The sequence below is a fragment of the Rhinolophus hipposideros genome (genome assembly GCF_964194185.1).
Source record: "Rhinolophus hipposideros genome assembly, chromosome: 16".
Taxonomy (NCBI): Eukaryota; Metazoa; Chordata; class Mammalia; order Chiroptera; family Rhinolophidae; genus Rhinolophus; species Rhinolophus hipposideros.
Genome location: NC_138062.1, coordinates 23,326,842 through 23,354,679, shown reverse-complemented (window position 1 = coordinate 23,354,679; position 27,838 = coordinate 23,326,842). Strand labels below are relative to the sequence as shown.

Here is a 27,838-nt window from a genome sequence, read left to right as displayed (position 1 = left end):
GGCGGCCTGCGATTCTCAGTGCTCCCCGGGAGTGGTAGTCTTCCGGTGGGAGCTCATAGCGCTTTATCCATTTCCAGAACTACACTTCCCAGAGAGCCTCGCGCCAGAGGGTGGCTGTGTCACCTGACCAGGACTTGCAGGGACCATGGCGGCGCCCGTGCTGTGCCGTTTATGTTCTGGAAGGCGTTGGGCTTTAACCTGCCTTAACCGCGGGTCTCGCCACGGAGCAGGGACTCCGACTGGGTCCAGGTCCAGCGGGAAAAGGGGACAGAGCTCAGTGGTTCAGCAGCCCCTCATCACGGCCGAGAAGCCGAGGAAAGGGTATACTATTTCGTACCATTACTCCCCACTTAAGTGTGAGATGGGAGAACCGCGGGACTGGGGAGATAGGCGTCGATGATTCAGGCCACTACACCCCAACCTTCAGTTTGTGTGTGTTGAAGAGGGGGAGGTTGTTGGGCTGTAACTTGCAGCCCTTGAAGCACACAACTGGCCCCCGGTCAGCCCCGCCCTCCCCCCGAAACCACTCTGCTCAGGGAGGGAGATGTGTTGGGAAATATGCAAGTATAAGATCGCACGTGTTTTCTTGAATCGAAAGCCACACAGACGAGAGTGGATTCAGTCAGCTACTAAATAGCACCAGCAGTGGGGTCGGTGAAACTAGAAGCCGGATCTTACTTAGCTGACATTTATTTATTTAGCGCTACAATGGGCCAGCAGTGTTCTAGAGGTAGAAGGGGAGCCTTGACCTACAAGCTGAATGAATGGTGGTGGCTCAATGTCCTTAGTCAGAAAATACCACCTGTTTGTGGAGGCATTTCATGTTGAACATTTGTATCTAGACCTAAGAGGATGCAGCCAATACAAGAAAGCGTCCCTCTGGTTGTGTAGAGAGAGTTTTGCTTATTTTGCTGGATATCTTCAGACCAGCTGTTTATACTTCATTATATAAAGCGTAGTTTTCTTTTTTAAATACACTTGTCCAATATTGTGTTTTTCCTTTGACATAGTTAGATTGGCGTTACTTTTGCTTTTCAGTTGGAGGGACAGAGGGAAAATGTCCAGAAGCATTCAGTTTCTATGCTTTGCATAAATTAGATCATCTCACTGAATTGAAAGTATTTTTTTCTCCCATGTAGTGCAATTGCAAAAATACTTTGGATAATATTTTTAGTGAATGCCAAATTTCAAATAAACTCATCATTTAATTCCTCTAAATTACAAGCTGTGCTTCCAAACTTTAAAAAGGAATTAATCTCACAATACTATAAATATAGAACTTCATGTGTTGAAAGGATTGAACGAAAATCCAATACATGTAAATAAAAATCTAGGTACCATGTTTCCCTGAAAATAAGACCTACCCCGAAAATAAGCCCCAGTTAAGATCTCAGCAAGATGGACACATTTAGTACGTTACGACGATATTCTAGAAGAAGATGACATGACTGTAATCGAATAAATGTGGATTGTACATGAAAAAAATAAGACATCTCCTGAAAATAAGCCCTAATGGAGCAAAAATTAATTTAAGACCTGGTCTTATTTTCGGGGAAACATGGTAATATAAAAAATTGCTTGGTAGAACAGCAAGATAGAAACAGACAAAATGTGAAGACAGTATGTATAAACAGGCCGTCTACAAATTGTCTGGGATACGTGGGTTTCAGAGGGACACTTGTAAGAACCTGGAGAGACCTGTGTATGGAATGTTCATAGAGACCCAATAGAATAGAAGTGGCCACAGAAAAGGGATTATTATAGTGTTTAATAGCTTCTTAGATTTAATAGCAATCAAGGCTAAACAAGCAAAGGAATCTGAAACTAGATCTTGGGAATTGAAATTGATTTGGGGTACCAAAAAAATGCCACATCTGATGGTTTAATGTTTTCCTTTGCACAGTTTCCAGAAGAATATCATTTAGTAGTGATCAATTATATCTGTGTCACTCTGGTCATTTTACCCACTGTTATAAAATGAATTCAAAATATGACAGAATTGTCCTTCCTTTTCAAATATTTATCATTATTTGTGCAACTATCATTGTTTCTAGTAGTAGAATCCTGATGTTATAATAATTCTAAAAATTTTCGCAAGATCAGCTTTCTTCATTTGCTGAGTGATTAATTGATAAAGGACAGTTTATTTAGAAAAGTCTGCTTTTCACTGGTCAGCCAGCAGTTGCTACCTGATACCCATTTCTAAATTGTTTTAGATGCCAAATTCTTCCTTTCTCTATCACCTTCCTGTTTGTACAGTGAACTCGCCTTATGCCATGTTGTACATGAATTTTATTTTACCAGTCTTGTAGGTGTTCATTCTGAATTGTTTTTTATTTAGTCGCCAATACAATATGACACATTTTTTTAATGGAAGGGTGTAAAATTTTAATAAGTTGAAAACACGAATAGGAAATTAACATTTGTGGTTTAGGTTCATAGATAGAAATTTATGTATGGTGAAATTTATGTATGCTAACTACTTCTTATATCTTTCTCTTTAGTGAACACGAATGGGCAGCTGTGGTAGGTTTGGAAATTCATGCCCAGATTTCCTCCAACTCTAAACTTTTCTCTGGATCTCAAGTCCACTTTGCAGCACCTCCAAATTCTTTGGTATCTTTTTTTGATGCATCTCTGCCTGGAACTTTGCCGGTAAGGTTTTTATTTCATCCTATTTTCATTAGAAAATATTTGTTTTATTGAACATAGATAATGATTTCCTTATTTTATTATCTTGGCACAGCTCTTAAGAAATACTTGTTAAGGGAATTTTGGATGAAATGGGTGGACTAAATGTTTTCTAAAGACCCATCTCTATAATTGTTTCTAAGCCTAAACATCATCTGATGTTGGTCATACATTTATTCACTCATTTCACACACATTATAGAATGTCTACTAAATATCAGACACTGTGATATAAACTGGAAAATAAAGATGAGTGCTGATCCTTGCCTGTGGGTTCACAGACTAGTGGGGGAGATGTGTCTTATAAACAGAGTGCTGTGTCATTACTTCTGTGAAGGTAACATGCAGAGAGCATGGCTTTGGAACCAAGAAGAGGGACAACTAATTAAGTAAGAGAAGGATAGTTGTGAGAAATTGGGGTAGGGGTGTGGTTGGTTAAGGGAGGGGTGTTGGAAGAGGTGGGGTCTGAGCTGTCTGAGAAGCCAGGTGGAAGTTAGGCAGGTAAATGAAGGAGGAGGAAGAGTCTAGTCAAAGGAAGCAGCAGATATCCCACATAACAGTGTACGGTCGATAATTATCATGGTTATTGACAATTAAAAAGTCCAAATGGAGAAGTAAGTCAATCACAATATGCATTAACTAGTCGTTTATCTACTCATTTTCAGTTAAACTCAAGGACTGACTGTGTCCAGCGTACTCATCAGCAAGATGTTTTACTATATATATATTTTCCTTTAGTTGGTGGAATTTTGAAGAAAGGAATGGAAGGAACAGTGTGACTATTTGTGCTAATAAGTGGCTCATAGTCTGTCCAGGACATAGAGTATCAATTGGATGTGGTGTTTCCTGCCGTCCTTGGAGGAAGGTGTATATATGGCTGTGATGAGGGAGTGGGAGGATTGTCATAGGTGAATTCCAGACTCTCTAACATTGAAATACAACTGGAAGCTGGGGGGTGGGGATAAGGGGGATAGTGAGGGGATTAAAAACAGTCGGTAACCACAAGATGGCCACGGGGTTTCCAACTATAATTATATATATTATATAATTATATATATATTATATATATATATATATAAAAGTAGTTATGGGGATGTTGGGTATAGCGTAAAGAATATAATCAATAATACTGTAATAAATATGTATGGTGTCAGGGATACTAGATTTGTTGGGGTAAAAGATGGGAGAGGGGCTAGGGGCAGGGTGAAAAAGGTGAAGGGATTAAGAAGTGCAAATTGGTAGTTACAAAATAGTCATGGGGATGAAGGGTATAGCATAAGGAATATAGTCACTAATATTGTAATAACTATATATGGTATCAGATGGGTACTAGATTTATTGGGGTGATCACTTTGTAAGTTATACAAATGTCTAATCACTATTACACACCTGAACTAATATCCTATTGTATATCAACTGTAATTAAAAAATAAAACAATTATTTAAAAAAAATTAAAAAAAAAATACAACTGGAAGCTGGTTGAATTGAGCACTGGCAGGCTTGCAGGGACAGAGGTTTACTTTTCTCAGAGTCACTGCCCAGTGTGGAAGGTTATGGGCAGTGCTTCCAATGTGCCTGCTGTACCCGGGGCTTGAATTGTATTGGGGCAGTGTCTCTAGCTCATAATTTTTTCCTTGTGCTTTTTATCATGGAGGACCCCCATCAGTGCAAACAATATCTAAGGTCACCTTTATTTGCTATTGGGTGACTGGGGGAAGACAAGTGTAAGGGTATCTGTCCTTCCATCCCTCCTGCTTACAGCATCTTTATATGGAGAGATTGTTTTTGTTTGAAGAGACACTTTTTCACTTATAAATGTATGAGTTCATTTTTGGGCAGACACTCAGCTTTCATAGAAATAAAGTAATATCTATTCAGAAAAATGAAATGGAAAGCAGTTCATCACAACACCATTCCTTTTTCCTTCTGAGTGCAAAACATTAGTTTTCACATGATAGTTCATTATCAAGAGACTAGATATAACTTCTAAGTTCTTTGTAGGTTTTTCCAGCTGGGAATGTAGTATCTAACAAGGTACTTATTATAGTTCACATTTAGAAACAGATCTGTTTTCAGATAGGCATGTTCTCTATAGATGAGGTCTTCAGTTGTGGCTAAATGTGGTCAAATATTATAGACAATTCAAAATAACTGAAATGTCGACATGCTTTGAAAGAATTCTGGCTATGCACCAAAGAAGGTACTTGCCAGTGATACCCATATCAATCCACGTTAATAAAGCAGTGAAGGTGTTTGGGATATTGGAGCATTGAGAGCTTGGCGTACATTAAGTGACACTCAAAGGCTAGAATTCCAATTTTGCTTAAGCTGGGATTTGTTTTTCCTCTTCAGAGCCTAGAGCACTCATGATTCGAGTAGCCTAAAGGGTTATTCTCTCGACAGAGCTAATCTGCCTCTTTTCAGAAGTGTTTCTGTCTTTAAAAGACCTATTTTAGTATGGGAGCAAAATTATACCAAAACTACCAGAATACAACATTGTCACTCCCATACCATTTTAAAACTCTATAATTTACCTATATAGAGATTTAAGATATATTGACACATTTAAACAGTTGTCCTTCTCTAAGCCCTGTGGAGATGGTGATTGATATTCTGATATTCTGACTCTTCATTTGGTTTATTTTGTACATAAAATGGTGACCAGTTATCAGATACACTGGTAAGAAGACAGAAAAAGGCAGCCCAAAGAATTTATGTTACAGTGTAAAGTCTTTCTGTAGACCACATTTGGTCTATATGTAATTTCATTTGCCCTGCTGGCCCATTAAAGAGAAAATATGATCATGTGTGTATCTTTTTTTACGCATTTGATTCTCCCTCTCTCTGTGTCTTCAGTCACTCAACTGACATATATTGGATGCCAACCATGAGCCAGCCATCATACTGGCTCCAGTGACACAGCTTTAAACAAGGTAGAAGACAGACATGGATCTTGCCCTCATGGAACATGGACAATAAGCTGGCAATTGCAGTACCTTTTAATAAACATGTTAGCAGTGGAAATATAGGCGCTCTAGAGCGCATAGGAGGGGCATTCAACACAGATAGAAGGAATTTACAAAAGTGGCCAAATAAAAAGTGAATAGGATGTACAAAGATCAGAAGAAAAACAGGACAGGGCCTGCTCTAGGAACTGAAGTCCCATGCATTTTAGCATAGAACTTGAATATGGTCATGGCAAGAGGTGAGGCTGATGTGGGAAGCATAGTTTGTACCATACACGCATAAGCCATGCTAAGGAGTGTGGATCCCATTTGCAAGGAGAATGCAGGGTCAGAAACTCCAAGGAAGGGAGTGTTTTGAGAAGGAGGGAATACAACAGTGTCATGTTACTGAGAAGTCAAATACATTTGAGGTCTAGGAAGCGTCCATTGGATTTATCAATGGGTACCCTTTGCAAGAACCATTTCAGTGGAGTGTTGGGCATAGAGGTAAGTGACAGTAGATTGAGAAATTTGAGAGTGCTGAGGAAGAGGTGAGAATGTGGACAAGTGCTTCAAGAAGTTTGGCTATGAAGGAAGATACTAGTAGGTGAAAGAAGACATAGAATCGAGGGGAAAATTTTTATTCGTCCCACTTTCCCTAATACTGAAGAGACTTGAAGACTTGTTTAAATGCTGATGAGTTATAGTCAACGGTAATGTATTGTACACTTTAAAATGTACAATCTTATGTGAAGTGTTCCTACCGCAATAACATTTTAAAAAAAACAACCTTTTAATGCTGATGAGAAGGAACCAGTGGAGAAACAGCAGTTAAAAAGGCATTTGATTAATATGGCCAATTGAACATATGCATTTAATCAGTATCTTCTCCCACCCAAAGAAACCCTGCTAAAATAATGGCAAAAGAATTTAAAAGTCATAAACCTCTAAGAGAATAGGTGAGGAGACCAGAATGCTTGAGAGATGGTAGATGGAGGAGGGCCTGAGTTAGCAGAGCAGGGTTCACTATTACCTAAAAAGGGACAGAAAGCCTGCAGAAAGAGACACTAGAGAGAAATGAGATAGATGGTGTGCCCAATACAGAGCAGTTAGACCTACAGTCCTCTCCCTGACCCTCAACGGCTGCTTCACTTCTGTAGAAATCTATAGGTTTGGGAGAAATTCAGCTGGTGACATACTCTCCCTGGATACCCCAGGCAGAGCAAAAGGCACTGGTGTCAGACAGTTTCTGAACTCCAGCGCCTGCCCAGTCCTTTTCCCTGCCCTGTTTGAGAAGCTCAAGTGACCTGATACAATCAGCTCTCCTCTTCCCCTCCTCCCCCAAGCTGGAATCTGTAGGAACTTGTTCAGAGATTACAAGTCCCTAGAAGGAAGAATTTGGAGGAAGGGGCGGTTGTTTCTCAGTAAAAAAGCTTCCTGGTCACCTGACTGTCCTAGAGTGAAGGTCACCAGTCAGCAAGCCCTATATATTGATACAGAACTTTTAATCAACATTTTATTACCTTACTTTAAATTATAAATTGACAGCCAAAAATCACCAGGCATTTGAGAAAATTCTCCAACAAAATGGACAAAAATAAAAAGAAAACTATAAGAGGCAACAGATAATGCACATGGTAAAAGAGTACTTTTAAAAAGTAAAAGATTTTATAAGTATCCTCTGAGCGGTAAGAAATAAGAACATTGAAAAAAGAGCATGATGCCACTTTATAAAAATGAACAATCAGGGAGGCCAGATGGCTCAGTTGGTTAGAGCACGAGCTCTCAACAACAAGGTTACTGGTTCAATTCCCGCATGGGGTGGTGGGCTGCGCCCCCTGCAACTAAGAAAGAAAACGTCGACTGGACTTGGAGCTGAGCTATGCCCTTCACAATTAGACTGAAGGACAACGGCTTGGAGCTGATGGGCCCTGGAGAAGCACACTGTTCCCCAATAAAATTTTTTAAAAAAATAACATGCCATTATTTGGAGAAAGACATGATAGCTTAGCAACAAATCAGAAAATAGCAATGGAGCCAAAAAAAATGAACAATCAGAATTAAAATGAGCTCTTAGAAATTAAAATTATGATGGCCCCCAAATCCAAAGAGTTAGAAGACGAAGTCAAGAAAGTCTTCTAGAAAGTATAATACACATGCAAAGAATTGCACAATAGGGGGGGGGGGAAGAAAATGAGAGGATCAATCTAGGATGTCCAACATCTAATTAATAGGAATTCCAGAAGAGAGAAAATAGAAAAAAGGAAACTATCTCAAATAACACATTACTTTCCCAGAACCGAAGGACACACATCCTCAGACAGAAAGGGCCTGCCAGTGCCATGAGTAAAAATAGTCTCCCAGGCAGGCAGGCACGTCATTGTGAAGTGTAGGAACGCCTGGGTTAAAGATAAGATACTAGAACTTAAAAAGAAGAAAGGAAAGGTCACGTGCAAAGGACAGGGAGTCAGAAAGGCATCAGACTTCTTAAAAGCGGCACTTAAAGCTAGAAGAGAATGGAACAGTGTCTTAAAAAACCTTAGGAAAAAAGTCATTCTAACCTAGAATTCTGTACCTGGCACTATAAATCAAATGTGACAGTAAAATAATGACATTTTCAGAGAGACAGGTTCTGAAAAAATGGTCCTTCCATTATGGGAACCTACAGGTGTAATGTAGAGGTTCCAGCTTGCCAGTTCTGCAGCAGGCCCAGAGGGCCGGATGGGAGAGGAGCAAGCATGGCTCTAGAACAGAAAGGTTTCAAGAAAAAAAGGGAGGTGGGGTGGGCACAGCAGATATCTAATGTTTACGTAGAAAAGAGATTTTACATATAAACTGGAGTCTTTGAGAATAGTAAGCAATAGGTAGTAAGTGAAACAAATGATAAAATGAAAGACCTGTTAACTCCAGGAAAAACTGAACGTTCAAGAAAGGAAATACAATCATAGTATATACTTAACAGCTCAGCACAGATACATGTTTATGTAATAATAATAAAAGAAGCACCAACTACTGATTTAACAAAAACTGATGTAACTGGGATATGGGGAAACAAAAAATTAAATTCTTACCCTACCATAATTAGAAGTCGTGTTCTAAATTGATAAAGCAAGCAAAAAGTAATATAAGAACATGCTTTAGGAACATTTTTGGCCACAGATTAGGGGAGCCTCTTTCTCCTTTCAGGCCCTAAATTGGTTGATTAATTTTGTTTCTTGGCCTTTATTTCTTTTTGTTTTTTATTTTTAAAATAAAGTAACGAATGAAAGATTTAGAACTCAAATGACAGATTATTAGTCAAAGGGTTTTCAACAAAGTTTTTTTTAATTTTAAGTAATAATCAAATATTACCTCTGGTAGTGCCTCAGCTTTCTGCTTGTGAAATTTCTTTTTTGTTTCCAGAGTCCAAACAGTGACAGACTCATTCCCCTCCTCCCCCCCCAACACACACACACCTGTAACCCCCACCCTTAGCCTGCCCTTACTGGGAATAGGCTCATCCACATTCTGGATCATTCACACTCAAGCTCATACAGGTGGTGGGAGTTCCTGCTCCACCTGGAAGTAAAGTGACCTACCAACCTCACCTTTTGGACTCATTCATGGAGCTGCAGTTAGGAGATGACATATTTTGTTCTTGAATAGAAATACTCATATAATAAAGTAGTAAGCACGAATAAGTCCTTATGAGACAGAGTAAGACTCAGAAGTATTGCAAAATAGCCCACCTTGTAGCTTGCATAAATCATCTCTGGGAAGGCAGTGGTCCACGTGTAGTGGCTCCGTGTGCACCAAACAAGAGCACTGTGTCATTGGAACAGTGTATCAAGGCTATCTTTTTCCCAGATTAAGGAAGGACTGTCACAATGCAAGTGGCCACAACCATTGGCCAGCAAGTGATGGATTTTCCAAAGGTTCCCTGGCACAGCATATGATTTAAAGTAGGAAGGTAAATACTAGATAAGACAGCTCAAAGACCTCAAGGCGCTTGCTGCCAAGGAACAGGACTGGCCAGGGCGGGTGGTAAGAACGTCTGCTTTTCACTATCAATCATTTCAAGATACGTAACTGTAATATTTTGTTCAACAGTTAAATGTAGGTTTAACCGAATAGCATACAGGGGAAAGGAAAATATTAATAGAATCAGGTTCCTGAAAAAGCAGTAGTCCTGCAGGGAGACAGCTCTCCCACTGCAGCCTCAGGGAAGATGAGCCCCTCTGCTCACGGGTAGAACAACTTTTTAGGTGGGCTTGTAGAAGATTGCGGAAGCTCCCATCTGATTTCTTCATTTTTTAGCAAATAGTGTTTCTTTCAACTCACTCTCCTTTCTGGCGCTCTTTCCCGCCTCTGTTAGCATCGCTTGCATTCTGCGTCTGTGAGTGGTGTCCTTTCTTCGTTTTCCTGTGCCTCCAATCATTTCTGTGTCTCCCTCGCTCTTGAAGGATAGTATAGAATTCTAAGTTGACAGTTATTTCCCCTCAGCGCTTGAAGACATGATTCCATTGTCTGCAGGCATCTATTACTGCTGATGAGAAGTCTGCATCCTTTGTAGGTAATGTTTTGTTCTCTCTGATAGCTTTACGCAGGGCATGTCCAGCTGTGGACCTGTTTTTCTTTGTCCCACCCAGTACTCAATGTGCTTTTTCCACCTGAAGACTCTAGATTGGACTGTGGAGGTGTCTCTGTGAGATGAATTCATCTCTGCCAAGGCCCACTGAGCTTTATTGAACAGTTTCTGTGTTCATTTCTCAGCCCCCAACTGTCACACAGGTTAGATGGGGGCTACATTCAAGCCCCCACACCCAAGCCAGGCACAAGGCCAGGGGCTTTGATTTCTCAAGCGGTTTTTTTCACCCGTAGCCTGAGGTGGGTGGCCTCCTTTATATCAGCTCCCTCGCTTGGTGGCAGAAGGTTTTCTGACTGCACCTAGGAGTTTGTGGCTCCCCAGGTGCCCACCCCTGTGGGCTCACAACCTCGATTTCCGCTCCTGAGGTGCTTTAAATCTCCAACATCTGGTGTCTCTTCAACTTGTTAACAATAATGGCAGCAGTAAAATCAACTGACATTTACCGAGTGCTTGCTATGTGCCAGGTGCTGTTCAGGTGCTTTCTTTATGTGTTAACTTATTTTAACCTCGTAACAGCTCTGTGAGGTGATTCCTATCATTATCCCAATTAGACATTGGAGAAGCCGAATTCAAATCCGGTACAGGCATACCTCATTTTATCATGCTTCGCTTTAGTGCACATCACAGAGGCGGCGTTTTTTTTACAAATTGAAGGCAAGACCCTCCCCCAGCACTGCTTGCTTCATTGCCATGATCCAGAAGGGAACCTGCAGTGTCTCCGAGATATGCCTGCGGCCTGGCCTATAAGTTCATGCTCTTAACCCCTTTGCTGGTCCTTCCTCCTGCAGTTCCCCTGGGTGATAGACGACTTGAAACCCCACTACTCCTGTGAGCCCCAGGAGACTTCCGTGATCCCCAGGTTTGCTTTTGAGCTTGGCTGTGTGTGTATTTGTAAATTTGTATGCATGTACACATATCTGGGTTTTTAGATATAATACTCATTTTCATCTCCTATCTCTACCCCGCTGCCATTCTGATTTGTGACCCTTTTTCTGAATGTTTCCTAGGACCACAGGCATTTTATCTTCTTGTTTTACCTTTAGTTTTAGAATTGTGTGGAATCCCATCATAAATCTTCAGACTGAAAAGGTCATTCAGCACATTTTCCTGCTTAGAAGCTGGATTACAGCTAAACTAAGGACAGCTTTCTTGGTTTTTGTAGCAGGGATTCAGCCTTACTCGTTATTTAGACCTAAAAAAACCCACAAAAAACTTCTTGCTCTGGCACAGAATCTTTAATTTATTAAATAATTATTTGCATGCAAAACTATAGATAGGATCCTAGGCTATTTGCTTAGAGTTGGTTAATTTTTATTCATGTCATTCTGGTTTCTTTTCTTTCAATACTTTGTATACGGATGTGAAATAGGAAGAAAAATAGGAAAGAAAATATATTTTTTTGATCAAATGTCATAGGATTTACAAGTCTGTTTCATAATTTGTCAGTGTTTCCAGTAATGGTGAGATTTCAGCAAGATCCAGTTTGTTTGAAATTTATGCCAGTGCAAACCTTCTCTGTGTTTCTCTCCCCCCACCCCTACTCCCTCTCTCCTCCCCCTCCACTTCCCCCTCTCTCCCCCTCTCTCCCCTTTTCCCCTTCTCCCCCCTCTGCCCCCCATTTCCCTCCATTTCCCCTTATCTCCCTCTCCTTACTTGAAAGGCTCACCCCTCTGGGTACTAATCCCTATGCAGGAGAAAGCAAGGAGAACATTGTTGCTGATGCCCCTCAGGCTGGTAGTTTGCTCAGCTGTGACCAGTAGACAACTTCTTATAATTTCAGGCCGTTCCACAATTACATTAATTAGAAACTAGTGACTCTGCCCTTGTTTTGCTTGTCTGAAAGCTCTTGCCTGCGCGTAACACGGAATCCCCTCCTAACCATGAATGCTGCTTATTTCCAGAACTGGAGAAAGGGCTCTAAAAGCTGTTTGCCACACACATATGCCAGAATAGTCTCCTCTTTTCTCAGGATCGGCCTGTCTTAAAAAGCATTCTGGGCTTTCCCTATCAAAGATGTTTGGAATTGGCCCTGGCAAGCTATGGAATGAAAACAAATGTTTCCCTCATTTTAGAAAACTTTTTTTTTTTTTTAATTCACAAGAGTATATACCACTGTTAGCAAGGAGAAGGGGAATAAAGAAGGGAGAAAAATATGATGTGAATAAATCTGATGTGATGCCTGCCCTCTGGGAACTAACAAACAATGCAGATACTGTGCTTTATGCTGAAGATGCCTTCTTGAGCACTTCTTCAGATTGCACCATTTCCTACCCCTTAAATGACAATGTGAATGCTTTGGGGAAGTACTTAGATTAATTTGTTTTTTAAATTTCTTATGACAGATTTATTTAAAGCTAGGTACAATATTCTGGCTCTCTGAACGCAGCAGATACTGACAATAACTTTTATTTCCAAGGACCTAATAGATTTAGAAATACTTGGATGGTTGTAAAGAACATCATGCTGAAATGCTTTCCTGACCCTTAATTCTCAGCATTATTATAAAAGTTGTTTTTAACTCAAAACTTCTACGTGAAATAGAAATTCAAGAAAACAGCAATGAGGAAAAGTGTTTAAATGCCTGCATTTATAATCAGATCTATATTTACCAGTCTGTCTATTCACACTTAGGTGATGTTTCGTTATTTGACTAAGAAGACAAAATGTGACCGTTTTCTATTAAAAATTTTTTCCGTTTCAATGATTTGCTTTAATGTAATCTGTAGAACTTATAATTGCATTGTGTTCTGAGCCTTGTAGTCACTCGCAGAGACACTTTTATGTAGTTTTCTTTCATTCCTTTGTAGGGTGGGTTGTTCAGTGGTAAGGGCTTTTGCCCCGTGACCCTTGCCACTTTAAAAGAGGTGTGTCTGTGAGCTCATACCCACAAATGTGGGATGGTTCCCTGTCAGCTCTTAAACTCTTCTGATGGTCCTTACTTGCCTTATGATGTCAGTAACTGGGTATTTCCCATGAACTCAGGTGACTCATGACGATGATGGATTTTCACAATCAGTAGGCAGCGTGACCTCACTTCTGCTCGTGTGGGAAGCCTTCGCCTCCTTGCCTGCCACTGACTATTCCAGCTTTTAGTGGATCCTGGAAAGCCTCCCTCTTCGCAAACATCTTCACTTTCCCCACCTCTCTGCCTGTCTTACACTCACTATTCCCCATGTGAGATCTAACTATTAATTATAATGCTTCTACTTTGTATCAGTACATATTTGTTTCACACAGTTGAGGGACCATCCTTGGATGTGTGTTGTTTATAGGGATTTGATTATAAGGTTCTAAAAAGCAGCTCCTGGATCTTTTCTTGGGCCACTTGACGGTAGAATTTACATGTAACTCCTTTAAGAAAGAGTTTTCTATGTAATTGCACACACTTACATGCACGTGCATGGGGAGTCCATATGAAAGAATTTTCTAGGCGTCTAAAGCCCTTTTGATATTTTTTAACCTCTTTACAGGAATCTTTCTAAAATGCACTTTCTACTTTTCTGCCTTTAAATAGGGTAACCTTTTCTCGATTACTCAAGATTATCTGCACCATCATTCATTGCTCAGTGTTGTAATGCAGTGGAGCCTTCGAGGGTAATTGAGGTGTGGAAAGCTATCTGACCCGAGAGTAAATGGTTAATGGCAGCCACTCTTTTCTGTTTTCATGTTCCCGTCTTTGTCCTTGTTACTATAGCCATCTGCCCTTCACCTTTTTTAAGCTACTGTCAGTATATTTGATTCTAGGAACCTCTTGCTCATTTTTCACTTCTGAGTGATTATTTCTTATCTGCTCTAGCCCAGAAAGCCAGATTATCATATTTGTTAATGTAAATAACACGGCTCTGAGTAGAGACCTGTGCTACAAAGTGAAGTACACGGATGGTAGGAAAGCTACTTAACTTCTCGAAGTCAGAAACCATGTGAGAAGAGAGTAGGAAGAAGTCCTGGACGTCATTTCCGTTTAGTCCTTTTACTTTACAGATGCGAGAACTACTGTGTGACTTCCCATAGTCATGCGAGTACTTCATGTCCCAGGCTAGAACGTTTGTGTTTCTTCCTCCCAGTTTAATGCTCAGCTTCCAGTCTGTGCTCCACCATAGCTGGAGTTGCTGGAAGTCTGATATATGTGGGTGCTATTGTTTTGCAAGTATGGATATGTGTGTGTGTGTCTATCTCTCAAAACATTAATACTATTAAATGTATATGTAATATGTTTATAGATGTCCATCCACAAGCTTGTACACATACAGGCATTGACACTGATTGTACGTTTGCATTGTTTATTACAGTAACCACTGGGTGAGAGATCTAAATGTGGAGAGAGAGAAAAGAGGAAAAGAGTGCTAATTCGGAAAAAGAAACGGGCAAAAGAAGATCCAACTTAGTTAGCCACCAATCCAGTGCCGCGGGCATTGTGTTTCCCCAGACCCACCATTCAGAGAGCAGCCCTGACTGAGCAGCTTTCAGCTCTACATATGACAATGCAAATAGTGATCATAATGGAAAATTCTTTTAGGATCTTTTCTCTGTGCTTCATTCTGGGAAATTTTCTCTACACTTTCTTCTTGTTCGCTAATTCTCTCTTTGTTAGCTCTACTCTGCTCTTTAACAGACTGTTTCCCCGAAAATAAAGCATAACCAGACAGTCGGCTCTAATGTGTCTTTTGGAGCAAAAATTAACATAAGATCTGGTATTATATAAGACCCGGTCTTATATTATAGTAACATATGACTGGGCCTTATATTAATTTTTGCTCCAAAAGACGCATTAGAGCTGATTGTCCGGCTAGGTCTTATTTTCGGGGAAACACAGTATCCATTGAATTTTTTATTTCACTGAGAATATCTCTCATTTATAGAAAGTCTGTTTTTCTGTTTTAAATCTCTCCTGTGTTTTTGGAAATATCTTGTTCCTTTTTCATGTACTCAGTTCTTTATTTCTTTAGTAATTTTAAATCTATTTATTTTACATTCGGTGCTCAGTAATTATATTGCCTGAAGTTCTTGGGCTATGCTGTTCTGCTTCTTGTGTTCTGCCTGCTGATTCTGGCTAATGGCACATGATCTTCTTATGTATTGTAATTTTGGATTATGAAGTCATGTTTGACAGGGCTTTATTAGTGGGAATCTTGTGGCTCGATTGAGAGTGTGTCTCTCCAAAAGATTTTATATTGGCTTTTGCCAGATGCCCCAGGTCAAAGCCAGGGCCATTTTCCAAGTTTATTTTTTCACTTAGCTTGGGGGTTCCTGAACCACAGACTTAGGAAACTTGAACCCCAAGCCTTCCTGAGAGCAGACTTAAGAAAATTAGTTCTTAGAAAAGACTTTTTTGTTTTGTTTTAACCTAAAGTCTGGGCTGAGACTTTACTAAGATTGAAACCTTGCAGAATGTGGCCATGTAGCTGGGGCTACGGCCCAGGCTGTAAATGTGGATGACTCAGAGACTCAGAATGGGCTAGCAAAGGCATCTTTACACCTCTCTGGCTTCCTTTGCTCTGTCGCCATGGTATCCCTCCCTTCTAATTGCAGTTCTCTGTTGTGTATGTTGCAGTTCTGCATACCAGCTGAGGCTGAGAGCTGTACACATCCCAGCTCATTTGATCTGTCCTCTTGTCACAGACACAGATCAAGTGATTGAGCTCTTTCCAAATTCCCCCCGAGTTTTGCAGAGTTTTGCACACTCTCACCTATTGCCTTTAAAAGCTATCATTTCCACACACACACAAAAAAATGTTATCCTTAATGAATCATTCCCCTCACTCTGTGTGGAAGTGAAGATACCATCTCGTTACTGTCAGGGAACTCTAAAAAGCAATAGGATGGAATGAAGAAGAGCAGCTGGCTGTTGGGGGAGGAGCCCATGGCGAGCCTTAGGGACCTGGTCTGGCTGCCTTTCCCAGTGACTCCCCTGGGCCTGCAGAGTACCTCTCTGACCTGGCCCTGTGCTTCCTTCCTGGTGAGAGAACGTTTCTAGGCAGCATGCTCATCTCCCTAGAGAATCCTTCCTGAGGAAGAAACCTTCAGTACGTATTTGGAAAGGGTTTTTCTCACATTTCCGCATCCCCTCATGCAGGCTTGTGTTCGCCTTAAAATACGTGCTTGTTCGGGAGACTGAGCACAATAACAATGGGCCATGTTTGAGGAGAGAGTGCTATACTTAGAACTCTTGACTCTTTACATGAATTTGACACACCCAGAATTCTGTAAAACTAGAATTCGAGGTGGGACTGCATAGAAAATAAAATACAAACATATTACCAAAGACGCCAGGAGGATGGAAGCTTAGGGGTCTTGTGTTGATATAAATATGTAGTAGTTAAAAAAATTACCTAACGGTGTTCTGTGACACTGTGTTTGTCTCTGACATTCAGGCAGTTCATACAGGCTTTGTTGGGGTGATTTATACTAGAAGCCTATAATAAAAATGCAGCCTGAAATCATGCAGCTGGGTACCATTCATTTTTCTTTCATGGACAGTTTCAGAATTTAAAAAGCTACAGAGGACCTGGAAAAGCTCTTCCCTCACAGGAAGTATATGCCTGGCCATGGCAGCGGGCCCTCTTGGGTTTCTTCTGCTTTGCAGAGTCATTGGTGAGGCTCTGGGGATTTCTAGATTGGTTTTATGAGGACTAGAAAAGAGTTTCCAGGAAGATGTTGTGCGGTTTTAGGGAGTCAATAAAAACAATACTCCCTTCCCCTCTTGAGCCAGACCCAATTGAGAAATCAGCAGAGAAGTCAGACAGATGGAGATGAACATACCCGCTTTATTACCAGTAATAGCTTGATTGAAAAATGTAACTTGATACATAGCAAATGGCTTCTAGTACTTTCTGCCTGAGTTGAACTCAGCTCCCCAAAACTGTAGGCGTTCCACTTAGAGAACGCTTGGCATGGGGCCATTGTAGAACAGAATATACCAGCTCTGTGAGCGTGCTGATCAAAAAGCCCTCTCGTAGGCTGGGTTCGGATTATTTATACTAGAGGCCTGTGGTAAAAATGCACGGCCAAGGGGCCGACACCTGTGTGCTCGTTCCTTTTCCCAAAGTTACTAGTCAGAAAATTCACTCCTCTTTGGGGGACAAAAGAATTTGGAGTCAAGAGCAAAATCCAGTCACATGGAAACATGGGGGTAGGAAAGTGGAGCATGCCCAGTGCTGCTCTCGAAAGCATGAACCAGTTCCACTGCGTGCCCAGGGGTAGATGTGAGGTACTCTTTTTGGGTGGGTTCTGTGGAATTCTTTGTCCACACCACAAGTATATACTGGTCATCTGAGGCCACTGGGATGGGCCTTTCTTACTTAGTCATTGCCTGCGGGGTCTCTGGTCCCGCTCCCCACATAAGAACAGGATATGGTGAGGCCAAAAAGGAATATGCATGGAGCCATAGGTAGGGAAGTCATACCACTATGGTCTCACTGGAGGCTGGGTTTACATGACGTGCGACCTGCTTTCCGCTTTGCTGCCAACCGACCGACTCTCCTCGCTAGCTGCAATCCACCGTGCTAACTGCAATCCGCGCTTGCTAGCTCAGCTACCATCTTCTTGCTAGCCCCCATTTTTGCTGCTAGCGTAGCCACAGCAGTTATATCAGTGGCCAACGGCTCACTGGTTACAGCTGACGGCCAACTAACCACAGCTGATGGCCATCGAATCACAGTTGATGGCCATTTACTACCCGAGCCAGCACCTTTCCACGTGAGGCCAAGCCTGGAAACTGTACTCCTGGCTCTGTCCCCACAGTCATTTTCTTATGTATTGTCAGCTTCATGTTTAGTATCATGGCGGCAGGGTGGGGAGTGGGGGAAGAGCGGGGAGCAGGAGTTGGCTATTCTCTTCACTACAGCATCCTGGGGAATTTTTTTCTTTAGCTCTTTTTAAAATCTTGGCAGGGTGAGAAAGTCGCTTTGCCATTGGCACCCCATAGATGACGTGCGTAGGCTTGGTGATGCTGGCACAGTTAGTGTAGTCAGGCAGGGCTCCTGTGAGGCACATTCTGTTATTCGTGGCACACGGTTCTTGCTAGTGAGCCTCCATGTTCCCAGCCTCCCACCACTGATCGCGTCCTGATTATAAGGCCTGAGTCTGGGGCAGGGAGCGTAAGTGGGAATCAAAAAACAGTAGTATTCCCAGGAGGTTTGAAAGTCTGATCCAAATTTTGGTGCATGACTCTCTCTTCACAAGTATAAAAGCAGGAAGCTAATCAATCAGGGGTCTCTGTCATGCTCTGCAGCTTTCGTAGGAGATGCAGATGGGCAGTCATACGCGATTGTCAAGTGCCTTTAATTTTCGGCGATATTTGCCAACTCATAGGCCACCCCAGTGAGCAAGGTCAGGGGCTCCCACCCCAATTGATAGGAGAAGAAACCGAGAGCCTAACTGACTTGCCCAAGGACACAGGGAGGTCAGGACCCAGTTAAAACAAGAAGTGAGAATTGCCTGGTTCCGAGATTCTTGGCATGGAGCACCAGACTGCGCTCCCCTCTGCTGTGGGTGCTAATTGTTCATTTCTGACAGAACACATGGAGTTTTTCCTTTTGAGCAGGTTGTAAACATTTAAGATGCCTGCAGTCACTTATAACCTTTGTTTACTTATCACCGCCAGCTAGCTATCTTATTTATCTTACTGCTCGTTCTCTTCCATGTTTAAGTCTATGCAGAGAAGTTAAATGTATACAAAATCACTTTATAAACTCGCAAGTGGCATGTGAACGTCATTTGATATTAGTATGATAGTCGTATTCTTCACTTTGCGTCAGTAAAATATAATTACAGATTCTTCCATTTCATAGTTGGGCAGGGAGTGTTACTTGTGTAACTAACACTCACCTGAAATGACTTAAAATGGCACATAGCACAGCATGAGGAACGTTAACACAAAGTTCTCAGTCATAGATGTCTTTCAGAGAAGCACAAATTGAGAAATTAAATGTATGTTTACATAGTGAGGCAACAGAATGGAAGCATTAACAGAAAACAAGATACATAGACAACTTTGAGGGAAGATAAAAGTATTTTCAACTAAAATAGATATAATTGGGGAAAATTAATTTTTACCAGGTAAAAGAACAAATCGTCCTTTCATATTCTTGATTATATAGATATAGATAGATATAGACGTGTGTGTGTATGTGTGTGTGTGCACGTGTGGGCAGATAGCTGTATGCTGGAGATACACACACACACACATATATATATATATATTACAGAGCTCCCTGTTAACAGGTTTTTTTCACCTGTTACTAAGAGAGTTGCAGCATACTTCTACACAAAGGGACTTAATATGTCTCATCACTTAATAATGGCATAAGAAAGTTTTAGATAGATATAGTAGATAGAATATTTCCTTTTTCCACAACAGATTTTCAGCAACTGTGAATGGAAACTTAGGATCCATACGAATGGTTTTACGAGTTAGCATCAGTTTAAATAGCTCCAGCCTCCTGTGGTCTCTCTCTCCCCCTTCTCTCTTATAACATCTCACCATCCTCTCAGGTATAAGAATTATCTACTCCTTTCTCCCCCCCCCCCACTTTTTATGCTGAAAACATTCAAACTTACAGAAAGTTGACAGAATAGTACAATGAACATCCGTGCCCCGTTTAGGTTGTTTTTCCTTTTGGGTGACCTATTTGAGAGTAAGTTGCAGACATCATGGCACTTCATCCCTGAATATTTCAGCATCTCTCTCCTAGGGACAAAAACTTTCTCTTATACGATCACTGTATAATTACCACTCTCAAGAAAGCTAACATTGATACAACACTGTTATCTAAGACACAGTTCATACTCAAGTTTCCACATTTGTCTCAGTATTGTCCTTTATTTTCTTCTCCCCAATCAGGATCCAATCTAAGAACACACATTACATTTAGTTGTCATGACTCTTCAGTCTCATTTTTTCTTTCCTTTCTTCCTTTTCTTTCTTTTTTTTTCTAACCCCCCTCTCTCTTTCCCTGTCTCCCTCCCTCCTTCCCTTCCCTCCCCTGACACTGACATTTTTTAAAAGCTTAGGCCAGTTGTTTTAGCTACTCTTGAAGAACATAATTAAGGAAATGGGGGTTTTGCTCTATGAAAGTTTGGCTTTTTTCTTTTTCCCTTTAACCTCCATGATTCCATGGCTTGCCATGAAGCCTCTAACAAGATGCCCTATTCTTGTTGCATAAAGTTAAGATCATTTTTCTTCCCAAAAACCTAGGTCCTGATAGAGTCTTCTAAAGGTTGTCGCCTCAGGACATTCCTGGGACTGACGACATAGAAGGGGCACCTCTGACAGAGTGGCATGCGTCTCTAGGAATTTACTTTTGACATTCACAGGCCTCGGCCCACCAAATTCTCTCTCCATACCAACAGTGACTGCCTAGCGAGGCTTTCTTAGAGTTCCGTTGGTTCAGACCAGTTGCTTCATTTCTTGGCAATAATCAAATCTTTCAACTTAATACTCATCTTTTATATAAAGATGAAAGTAGATCTCATTTGGAATCATTAGAGCTTTTCATTCATGAAATTGATGTTTCTTATCATTATCACTGATTACTCTTGAAGTTTCAGTAATATGAAGTGGTTTGTCATTCCATTGCATCTCCAGGTGTAGTTTTGTGCGTTTTAGGATCGGTTAGAAGAGACTTGGTAGTTTTGGTGTGGGGGCAACCTAAAGTGAATGGGTTTGTATGCTTTAGCTTTTTCAATACTAACATGCCTTTCTAAAAGCTATGAACAAGAGGAAGACAAATATTCAGAGATAAAGGAGGGGAAAATTTTTCTCTGTTCAAGATCCTGACCCCATCCCAAAGTTTCATTCAAAAAGTATTCAAAAGAACAATGATTGTTTTTAAAACTCGATTCCCATGTCTACTTCATGCCTTCATACATCTCTTCTCCACAGACTCACTTTGAATTTCAGAAGTATCTCCTATCTCAGAAGACAGGGAGTCCTAGAAGTGTGGTAGGCAACAATGAGATGGGAGTAAAAATTGGCTCAATTAACTAGTTTATAACTGATCAACTTGTTAAAACATAGTGTTTTTCACTTCAGAATGAGAGCTTTTTCTAGCAAGCATACAGCGTTATCCAGGAAAATTTTGCTTCACTATAAAACAGAGAAAATGAAGTAATATAAGCTTCGTGAGACATTAAGAAATATGATCTCTGTTCCACTAGAGATAACACTAATTATCACAAAAGGTGTTGTTTATCATTTAAGGGGGAAATATTATGTTGATATAACACATAGTTTTAGCATCTGTTGTGCCTTACTTTGGATTGTAAATCCAGACTAATGGATCTGTGGAGCTGTTTAGCCCTTTCTCGTTAGATTCCATTGCTTCCTAGAAAAGCTTGCTTATGAAAGATTCAATTGAGATGGACATTTTGCATTTAATAATACTTCCGTTCTAAAACTAGTATTTACTAAATGTCTACCATGCCTTGAATAATTTTATTTAACTCACAAAAAAGTCCTGTAAAATAACTGGTTTTTCCTTAGCAGATAAGGAAACCGACGCCGAGAGCAGTTAGGAAATTTGTGCAAGGTCGATAATAAGAGAGATGAGATTGAGATTGAGACTCCGGTGTTTCTGACTTAGTTTTGCCCTAGTTTGTCAGTGAGTGAAAGTCTTCTTGGAGAGCAGGTGAATTGCCAATGAGTATTGCCAAATTAGTAACTGTTAGGAATGGTGTGGGAAGAGGAATAGAGACAGGTTAACCTGTACACCCAAGCTTTGCTACTGGCTGCCAGCCACTCTCAAACCTTCCTCCCTAACTTGGTAACTGGCCCAGTGTGAGTCTCCACAAATGAACTCTATAGTCTTTGGGCCATTGGCTTCCAACCCCAAAGTGAAGTCCCGGAAAACCAGGCTATGCCTGTGAGAACTCTTTTTACTGGGATAGAGGCAGGGCCAGAGCTGCCAAGGCAAAGGGCTTTTCCTTCTTTTCCCTACAAGCCCAGAGATGAATGTCCGATTTAGTATTCCAGTGGTCCATGGAAAAGCAAGAGAGATTGTGCTGGTGCCAAAGGCCCGAAAAGCTGCCCTTCCCAGCCCTCCCTGGTGGTGGCCGTGGGCATAGCCCCAGCCCACCTGACCTTGCCAGGTAGGCAGAGGCAGGAGGAGAACGGAATCCCAGATGAGAAAATTGGACCTTCTGACACTTTGGACCAAGGAAATATCCTGTCCTTCATTCTGACCAGTCCTGGGTAGTAGAATTGGTGCGAGAGGTCTGGGAACCGAGAGAAGCAGTAGAGCTAAAGAAGGGCTGAAACTGCCAAACTGTCCTCTTCTTCTTTTGAACAAGAATTGTTTCCTGTGAAATGGATATTTGATTTTTTTCCCCCTCCATTGTGAAAGAGATTTAAACAAAAGAGAAAATGTAGCATTTCTCCTTTTCCCTACATAATACCCATGTTTAGACACAAAGAACATACATATTTATATGGGTATATCTATATAAATATTTAATATCTGCTTAAACTGGTAACTTTTTATGGTAAAATTCCACTTAAAAATGATCTTAACAGACCAGTGTTAGCAAGCTTAATTATCATAGCTCAAGAGTGTGCGTATTAGTTTTGGGTGATGATAAAAGAGCTCAATGGTGAGAAGGGCTGTGGGGGAGCAATTTTCTCTACCATAATGGAAATTTATCTATGTGGTAACTTTTGCTTTGAATACGAATCAGAGGGAGTTTATGCTTTGAGATAAATTTATGGTTAGTAGTTAGGCTGTTTTACTGCCTTATTTTTACTTAATAAATCTTAATTGCTTTCTCTTCATACATTAAAGCATTCACCGTGCTGTATCTTGTGTGGAGTTATTGTTGTTCGATTAGTTGTAAATTCCAGGGGAGCTTTACAGAGGCTCACCTCACGCCGCCATTTTGATCTAGCCACCGTGCTATATCCTAATCGTCAGATTTGTCAAATATAGCATTCGTTTCACAGGATAATTGCCATTTGGACTTTCTGTAAAACATCACCTTGTAGTCTTTGTTTTAATGCTCCAGAGGAATTGCTAACTGGATTTTCAGAGAGCACGCTAGTCTTGTCCTGTTACCTCAGTTTCCTAAGGAGCTGCTGATCCCCATTGGGGTAACTTTGGGTATCACAGTACCGTGGGCTCACCAGTTGAGGGTAAAGTAGGAAGGGGAGGAAAATGGTGTGAATTACAGACTATTTTGAGAGACATGCAGTTTTATTTCTTTGAAGTACATCACAAGGTATTTCCTGGGGTAGGTCCCAATGGCTGACTTTAGTGAATAGATTTATTTGTAATTAACAGAATTTCACATAATATACTAACATGTTAGGGAATATTTTATTGACTTAAGTAGGTTATGCAATCTTTTTTATTCTATAATTTGCTTAGCAAATCCTTTCCTAATAGTTAACGTAGACTTAGAGTTCAGTTCAACCCAAGTAGAGTTATCACAAGTGCTCCTTATAAATTAGTAGCATTTCATAATTCTTGGCTCCCAGTATGTGAAAAAGGAGTCCACAGAATGTTCAGTTATATGTTGCACAGACTTGAGAGTGGCATCGTTTTATCGTTTAGCTATTTATCAACAGAAAACGTCCTAGAAGTGAGTATAACAATGTACGTGTTTGCTGTGCGGTCATGGCCTAAATGTCCTCACATCCACGCCTCCCGATTCCCCTGCTCTTCCAGGTATTGGGGTTGCGGGAGGAGGGCTGCTCCCCACAGGCTGCAGTTCCTAGTGCCTCGGTCAGCTGGCTTCTGACAGGTTAGGCCAATGGCAGGCTCTGATGAAATACTCGAAGTGGGAGGAAAGAAGTTACAGGGTATTTCTCCATTCCTCTCTTCTTCCAGCAACATCCCTGGTAGTAGATGGGTCCTATCCGGGGAGACAGAGCCACCATGTTTTCAGCATTCTCTGGGTGCCCCATTCCCAGGCTCTAGTGACGCTACTTCTCTCGGCCCCACTCCCTCTACACTGAGGTGGCATGGCTTCTTGCTGCTGAGAATCTCCTAAGTTGCCTCACTGTACCCTCTGGCATCTCAGCTCTGCCATCACCTGTGAAGTAAAGTCTCTGCATTAAATGGGTTCTATTTTATACAGTGAGGGTGGTTTTGTTTTTCCTGACACATAAATTTTATAGAATCATTTTGCTTTTATTTCATAATGAAACTTATGGATGTTGTTGATAAAGGGAATGTTAAATTATTAATTACCTCAGTTAATGTTTACTCAGCTTCTTATTGCAAATAGATAATGGGGCAAAGAAGCAAAAGATAAAATGGCTTGACTGCCCTCAGGGAGCTCTGTCTAGGTGGGAGACAGAGCTTTACCAGAGTGTATGGGAGCTGAGAAGAAGGACCAACAGACTAGGGTAGTGGCAGGACATCCAAGAGTCTTGCAGGTATTAAGATCTTGCTCAAGTGGATGAAGAAGAAGGGCGTTACCAGGAGACGCAGCAGTTTGTACAAAAGTATGTCATATACATGTTGCATCGGGGTCTTTGGGTTTGGGGCCATGGAGGAAGAGGGAGCTGGAAGGTAGTCGGGGGCTAAGTCACCAAAGGCAGTGGAAACTCCACCACGCACTTGCCCTGTATCCTTTTAGTGATGAGGAGCAGTGAGGAAGGATTCTAAGTAGGGGAATTATCTGAACACATCCTTTACATAGGTCACTCCTAGGTGGGTATGGAGGAGAGATCAGAGGGTAAGAGTGGAGGCAGAGAACCCGAGCCAGGTGTTTAGTACAGAAGTCTTGGTTGGAGGGGGTGATGTTTGAATGGGAGCTTGAAGTAAACCAGAGGATTTGGGAGGAGAGGAAAAATCAAGATATGCTAAGAAAATAGAATGTGTACAACTCGGTGATTTTTCTTTTTCATTAAAGATGTTTGGGGAGTTGTCCTAATATGTGGTTCATGATACTCAGAGGTCAGGAAATGTTTGGTTAGGCTAAATAAGTCTTAAATCTAGAAAACTGTTTCTCAAATTGGGGTCACAGTGTGTCCTTGGAGAACTCATACACGTTTCTGGGCTGTTTATGCTGCCTTATCCTCTGGATGTACTTTAGTTTCTAAACAGGTTATGGTTGCAGCACTACTCATGTTTTACAAACAAGCCAAACAAGTGATTCTTTTTGAAAAACACGCACCATTCCTCACCCCCATATCCTGTTCTGGTCATGATCTGCCCACTCGCTCTCACTGCCAGTCATGAAGTTTGTTGACTGTCTCCTGCCTCTAGCTGTCATACTTTCCTTGTCTTCTGATTAAATACAAGAATGAGCCTCTTTACTTATTCAGTAAGTCTTTTTATGGGTGCTGTGTCTGGCGCTATCTGAAGTCTAGCCATCACACGCGCCCTGCTAATGGAGAAGCCTGTGTCGATCCACTCATTATCAAACCCCCACATGCCAAAGGTGGTGGTATTGAATGCTTCACAAAGTTAAAAGAATACAGTGCTTGACCTCAAGGAGCTCAACATCTGAAAACAAACCTATAGAGATAGAAAGTGGCGTGAAGAAACTGTTAGGAACAAAATCTGCCTTCGCTTTTCTACAGCAGGATTTCGTTTGAGTTGCTGCTCTGGAGTTACGGCCAGATGTTAGTAGCAGTCTTGCTAACACTTGCACTTTTTAGTCTTTGGAGGTGTAAGACAGAGTGTGGTAGTTGAGAGCCTGGCTTCTGGGGAGTCTGACTTCCTGGTTCTGCCTCTTACTGTCCATGTCACCTTGGTCCAGTCACTTAATCTTCATGATCCCCTTCATTCGCTGTAAGATGAGGATCAAACAGAGTCGGCTCATAGGACGGATGAGAGGATGAAACGGCAAATGTGTGTGATGTGCATGGCACACCTCCGGGCACGATGCAGTGCACGATACCTCCTTGTCCCTGAAGCCGGAGTGACGTCTCCTAAGGCTCCACTGAGAGGGGGGTGCTGTGTGGGTTCCCAAGACCGTTGCTTTCCTTCCACATGGTCGCTGCGGCTCACCCTGAGATGCCTTGTAGTCACGGTATGTTCATTACAAAGGAAATTCTGGAGTATGCTTTAAGGACAAGTTAGGCTTTTGAGTTTTTGAGGTGCCTTTTTGATCATATCATACATGATTGGTTGTTGCTTCAGGGCAACTTGCAGAAACAAGTTTGAAAGCTAGCAAGTGGCAGGTAACACCTTAGAGGGGATGCAGGCATTACTGCGTCTCTGAAACCTTCCCTTCAGATCCATCACCTCCCTCCTCATTTCAGTTCACACAGGGATTGAGCACCACTAGTTTTTAGTTCTATATGAAGCCCCAGAGTACAGGATGAACAGCCAGTTCCCATCCTCATGAAGCTCAGTGTAACGGAAATATATGGAAACAAGCTTAATGCACTGTGATATAAACACCAATGGAAATGTGCAGAAGGTCAGGGAGGTACCTAGGAAGAATAGTAAGGAAAGTTGCACAGATTTGGTGACATCTCCGTAGATTTTGAATGGGAAAGAATAGGGAGAGTCAGCTATCAGCATGGTTTACACCAGAGAACTGGACCGTGTGTGTGTGGGGAGTGTAGGTAGCGGGGGAATGTGATAGGAGATAAAACTGAAGATGTGCCGTGTTTCCCCGAAAATAAGACTGGGTCTTATACTAATTTTTGCTCCAAAAGACGCATTAGGGCTTATGTTCAGGGGATGTCATCCTGAAATACCATGGTAGGACTTGTTTTCCGGTTAGGTCTTATTTTCGGGGAAACACGGCAGACAGGAGCTGGATCATGTAAGAGCTTGGCCTTTATCATGTGGACATTGGGGGCTATTGAGTGATTTTAGGCAAGAGAACACTGTACGATGTGCATTTTGAGCAGGATCACCCTAATATGGAAGATGAATTGGACAAGGATGTTGGAGGTACTGGCAGGTTCGTGTCCCATTGCAGATTCATTAAGGCCAGTGACAAGGGTCCTGTTTACCTCTGGATCCTTAAAGCCTAGTACTTTATAGACACTTAAGAAATGTTTGGGAATAAAGACAGCTCAAGTTGAGTTTCCCAGTCCTGCATCTTATCCTCAGAACATGCTGACCTAGACCTCCACCTGTCATAAGCAGCTTGACTAAGATCATAATAAATTCTTTTTTCCTTGGCATTCTTTTAACTGGCACTCTCTATTTACTAGCCCCTCTCTGCAGCAGTGGTGTGGTGATGATTGATGCTTATAATTCTGACCCTGAAGTACCTCAAGCCTTCTCAGTTGTCTAAAGAAGATTAAAGTAGATTCAATATCACTGCAATGTTTGTGTGTTTTGCTGCATTCTTATTCTTTGGAAATGGATGGTTTACCAAGTGCCTGTGTACTTGTTTGCACACAGGCACAGTGAGAGTCTGTGATCACCCCCAATTCCGCGCTCTCCTAGTGCCTGCCAGGCACAGTGAGTTTATTAGCAATGCATGCTTAGAAATAAGCTAGCAAAATAAACCTCAGTTCTCTTCATTCCTAGGAGGAAGCAGGTTGATTGGCCAGAGATGAGAGAGAAAGCAGTGGTTAGAAAAATAGTGGGAGTAGTAAAGCAAGAACTGGTCCAGACCAGCGAGTCAGGCAGTTTACAAGTGAGCCCACTCTGTGGCCCAGGAAGAG

At 41.5% G+C, this 27,838-nt stretch overlaps 1 protein-coding gene across 1 annotated transcript in view; it reads left to right on the top strand.

Annotated features, from left to right (window-relative positions):
• The first annotated feature begins 20 nt into the window (after window positions 1-20).
• GATB (glutamyl-tRNA amidotransferase subunit B) overlaps window positions 21-27,838 on the top strand; it is an 85,477-nt gene continuing 57,659 nt past the window's right edge. Inside the window, exons 1-2 of the mRNA XM_081076753.1 lie at window positions 21-321; window positions 2,505-2,655. Coding sequence (XP_080932879.1) covers window positions 146-321; window positions 2,505-2,655 — 327 coding nt within the window. The 5' untranslated portion in view covers window positions 21-145. The remainder of the gene's footprint in view (window positions 322-2,504; window positions 2,656-27,838) is intronic.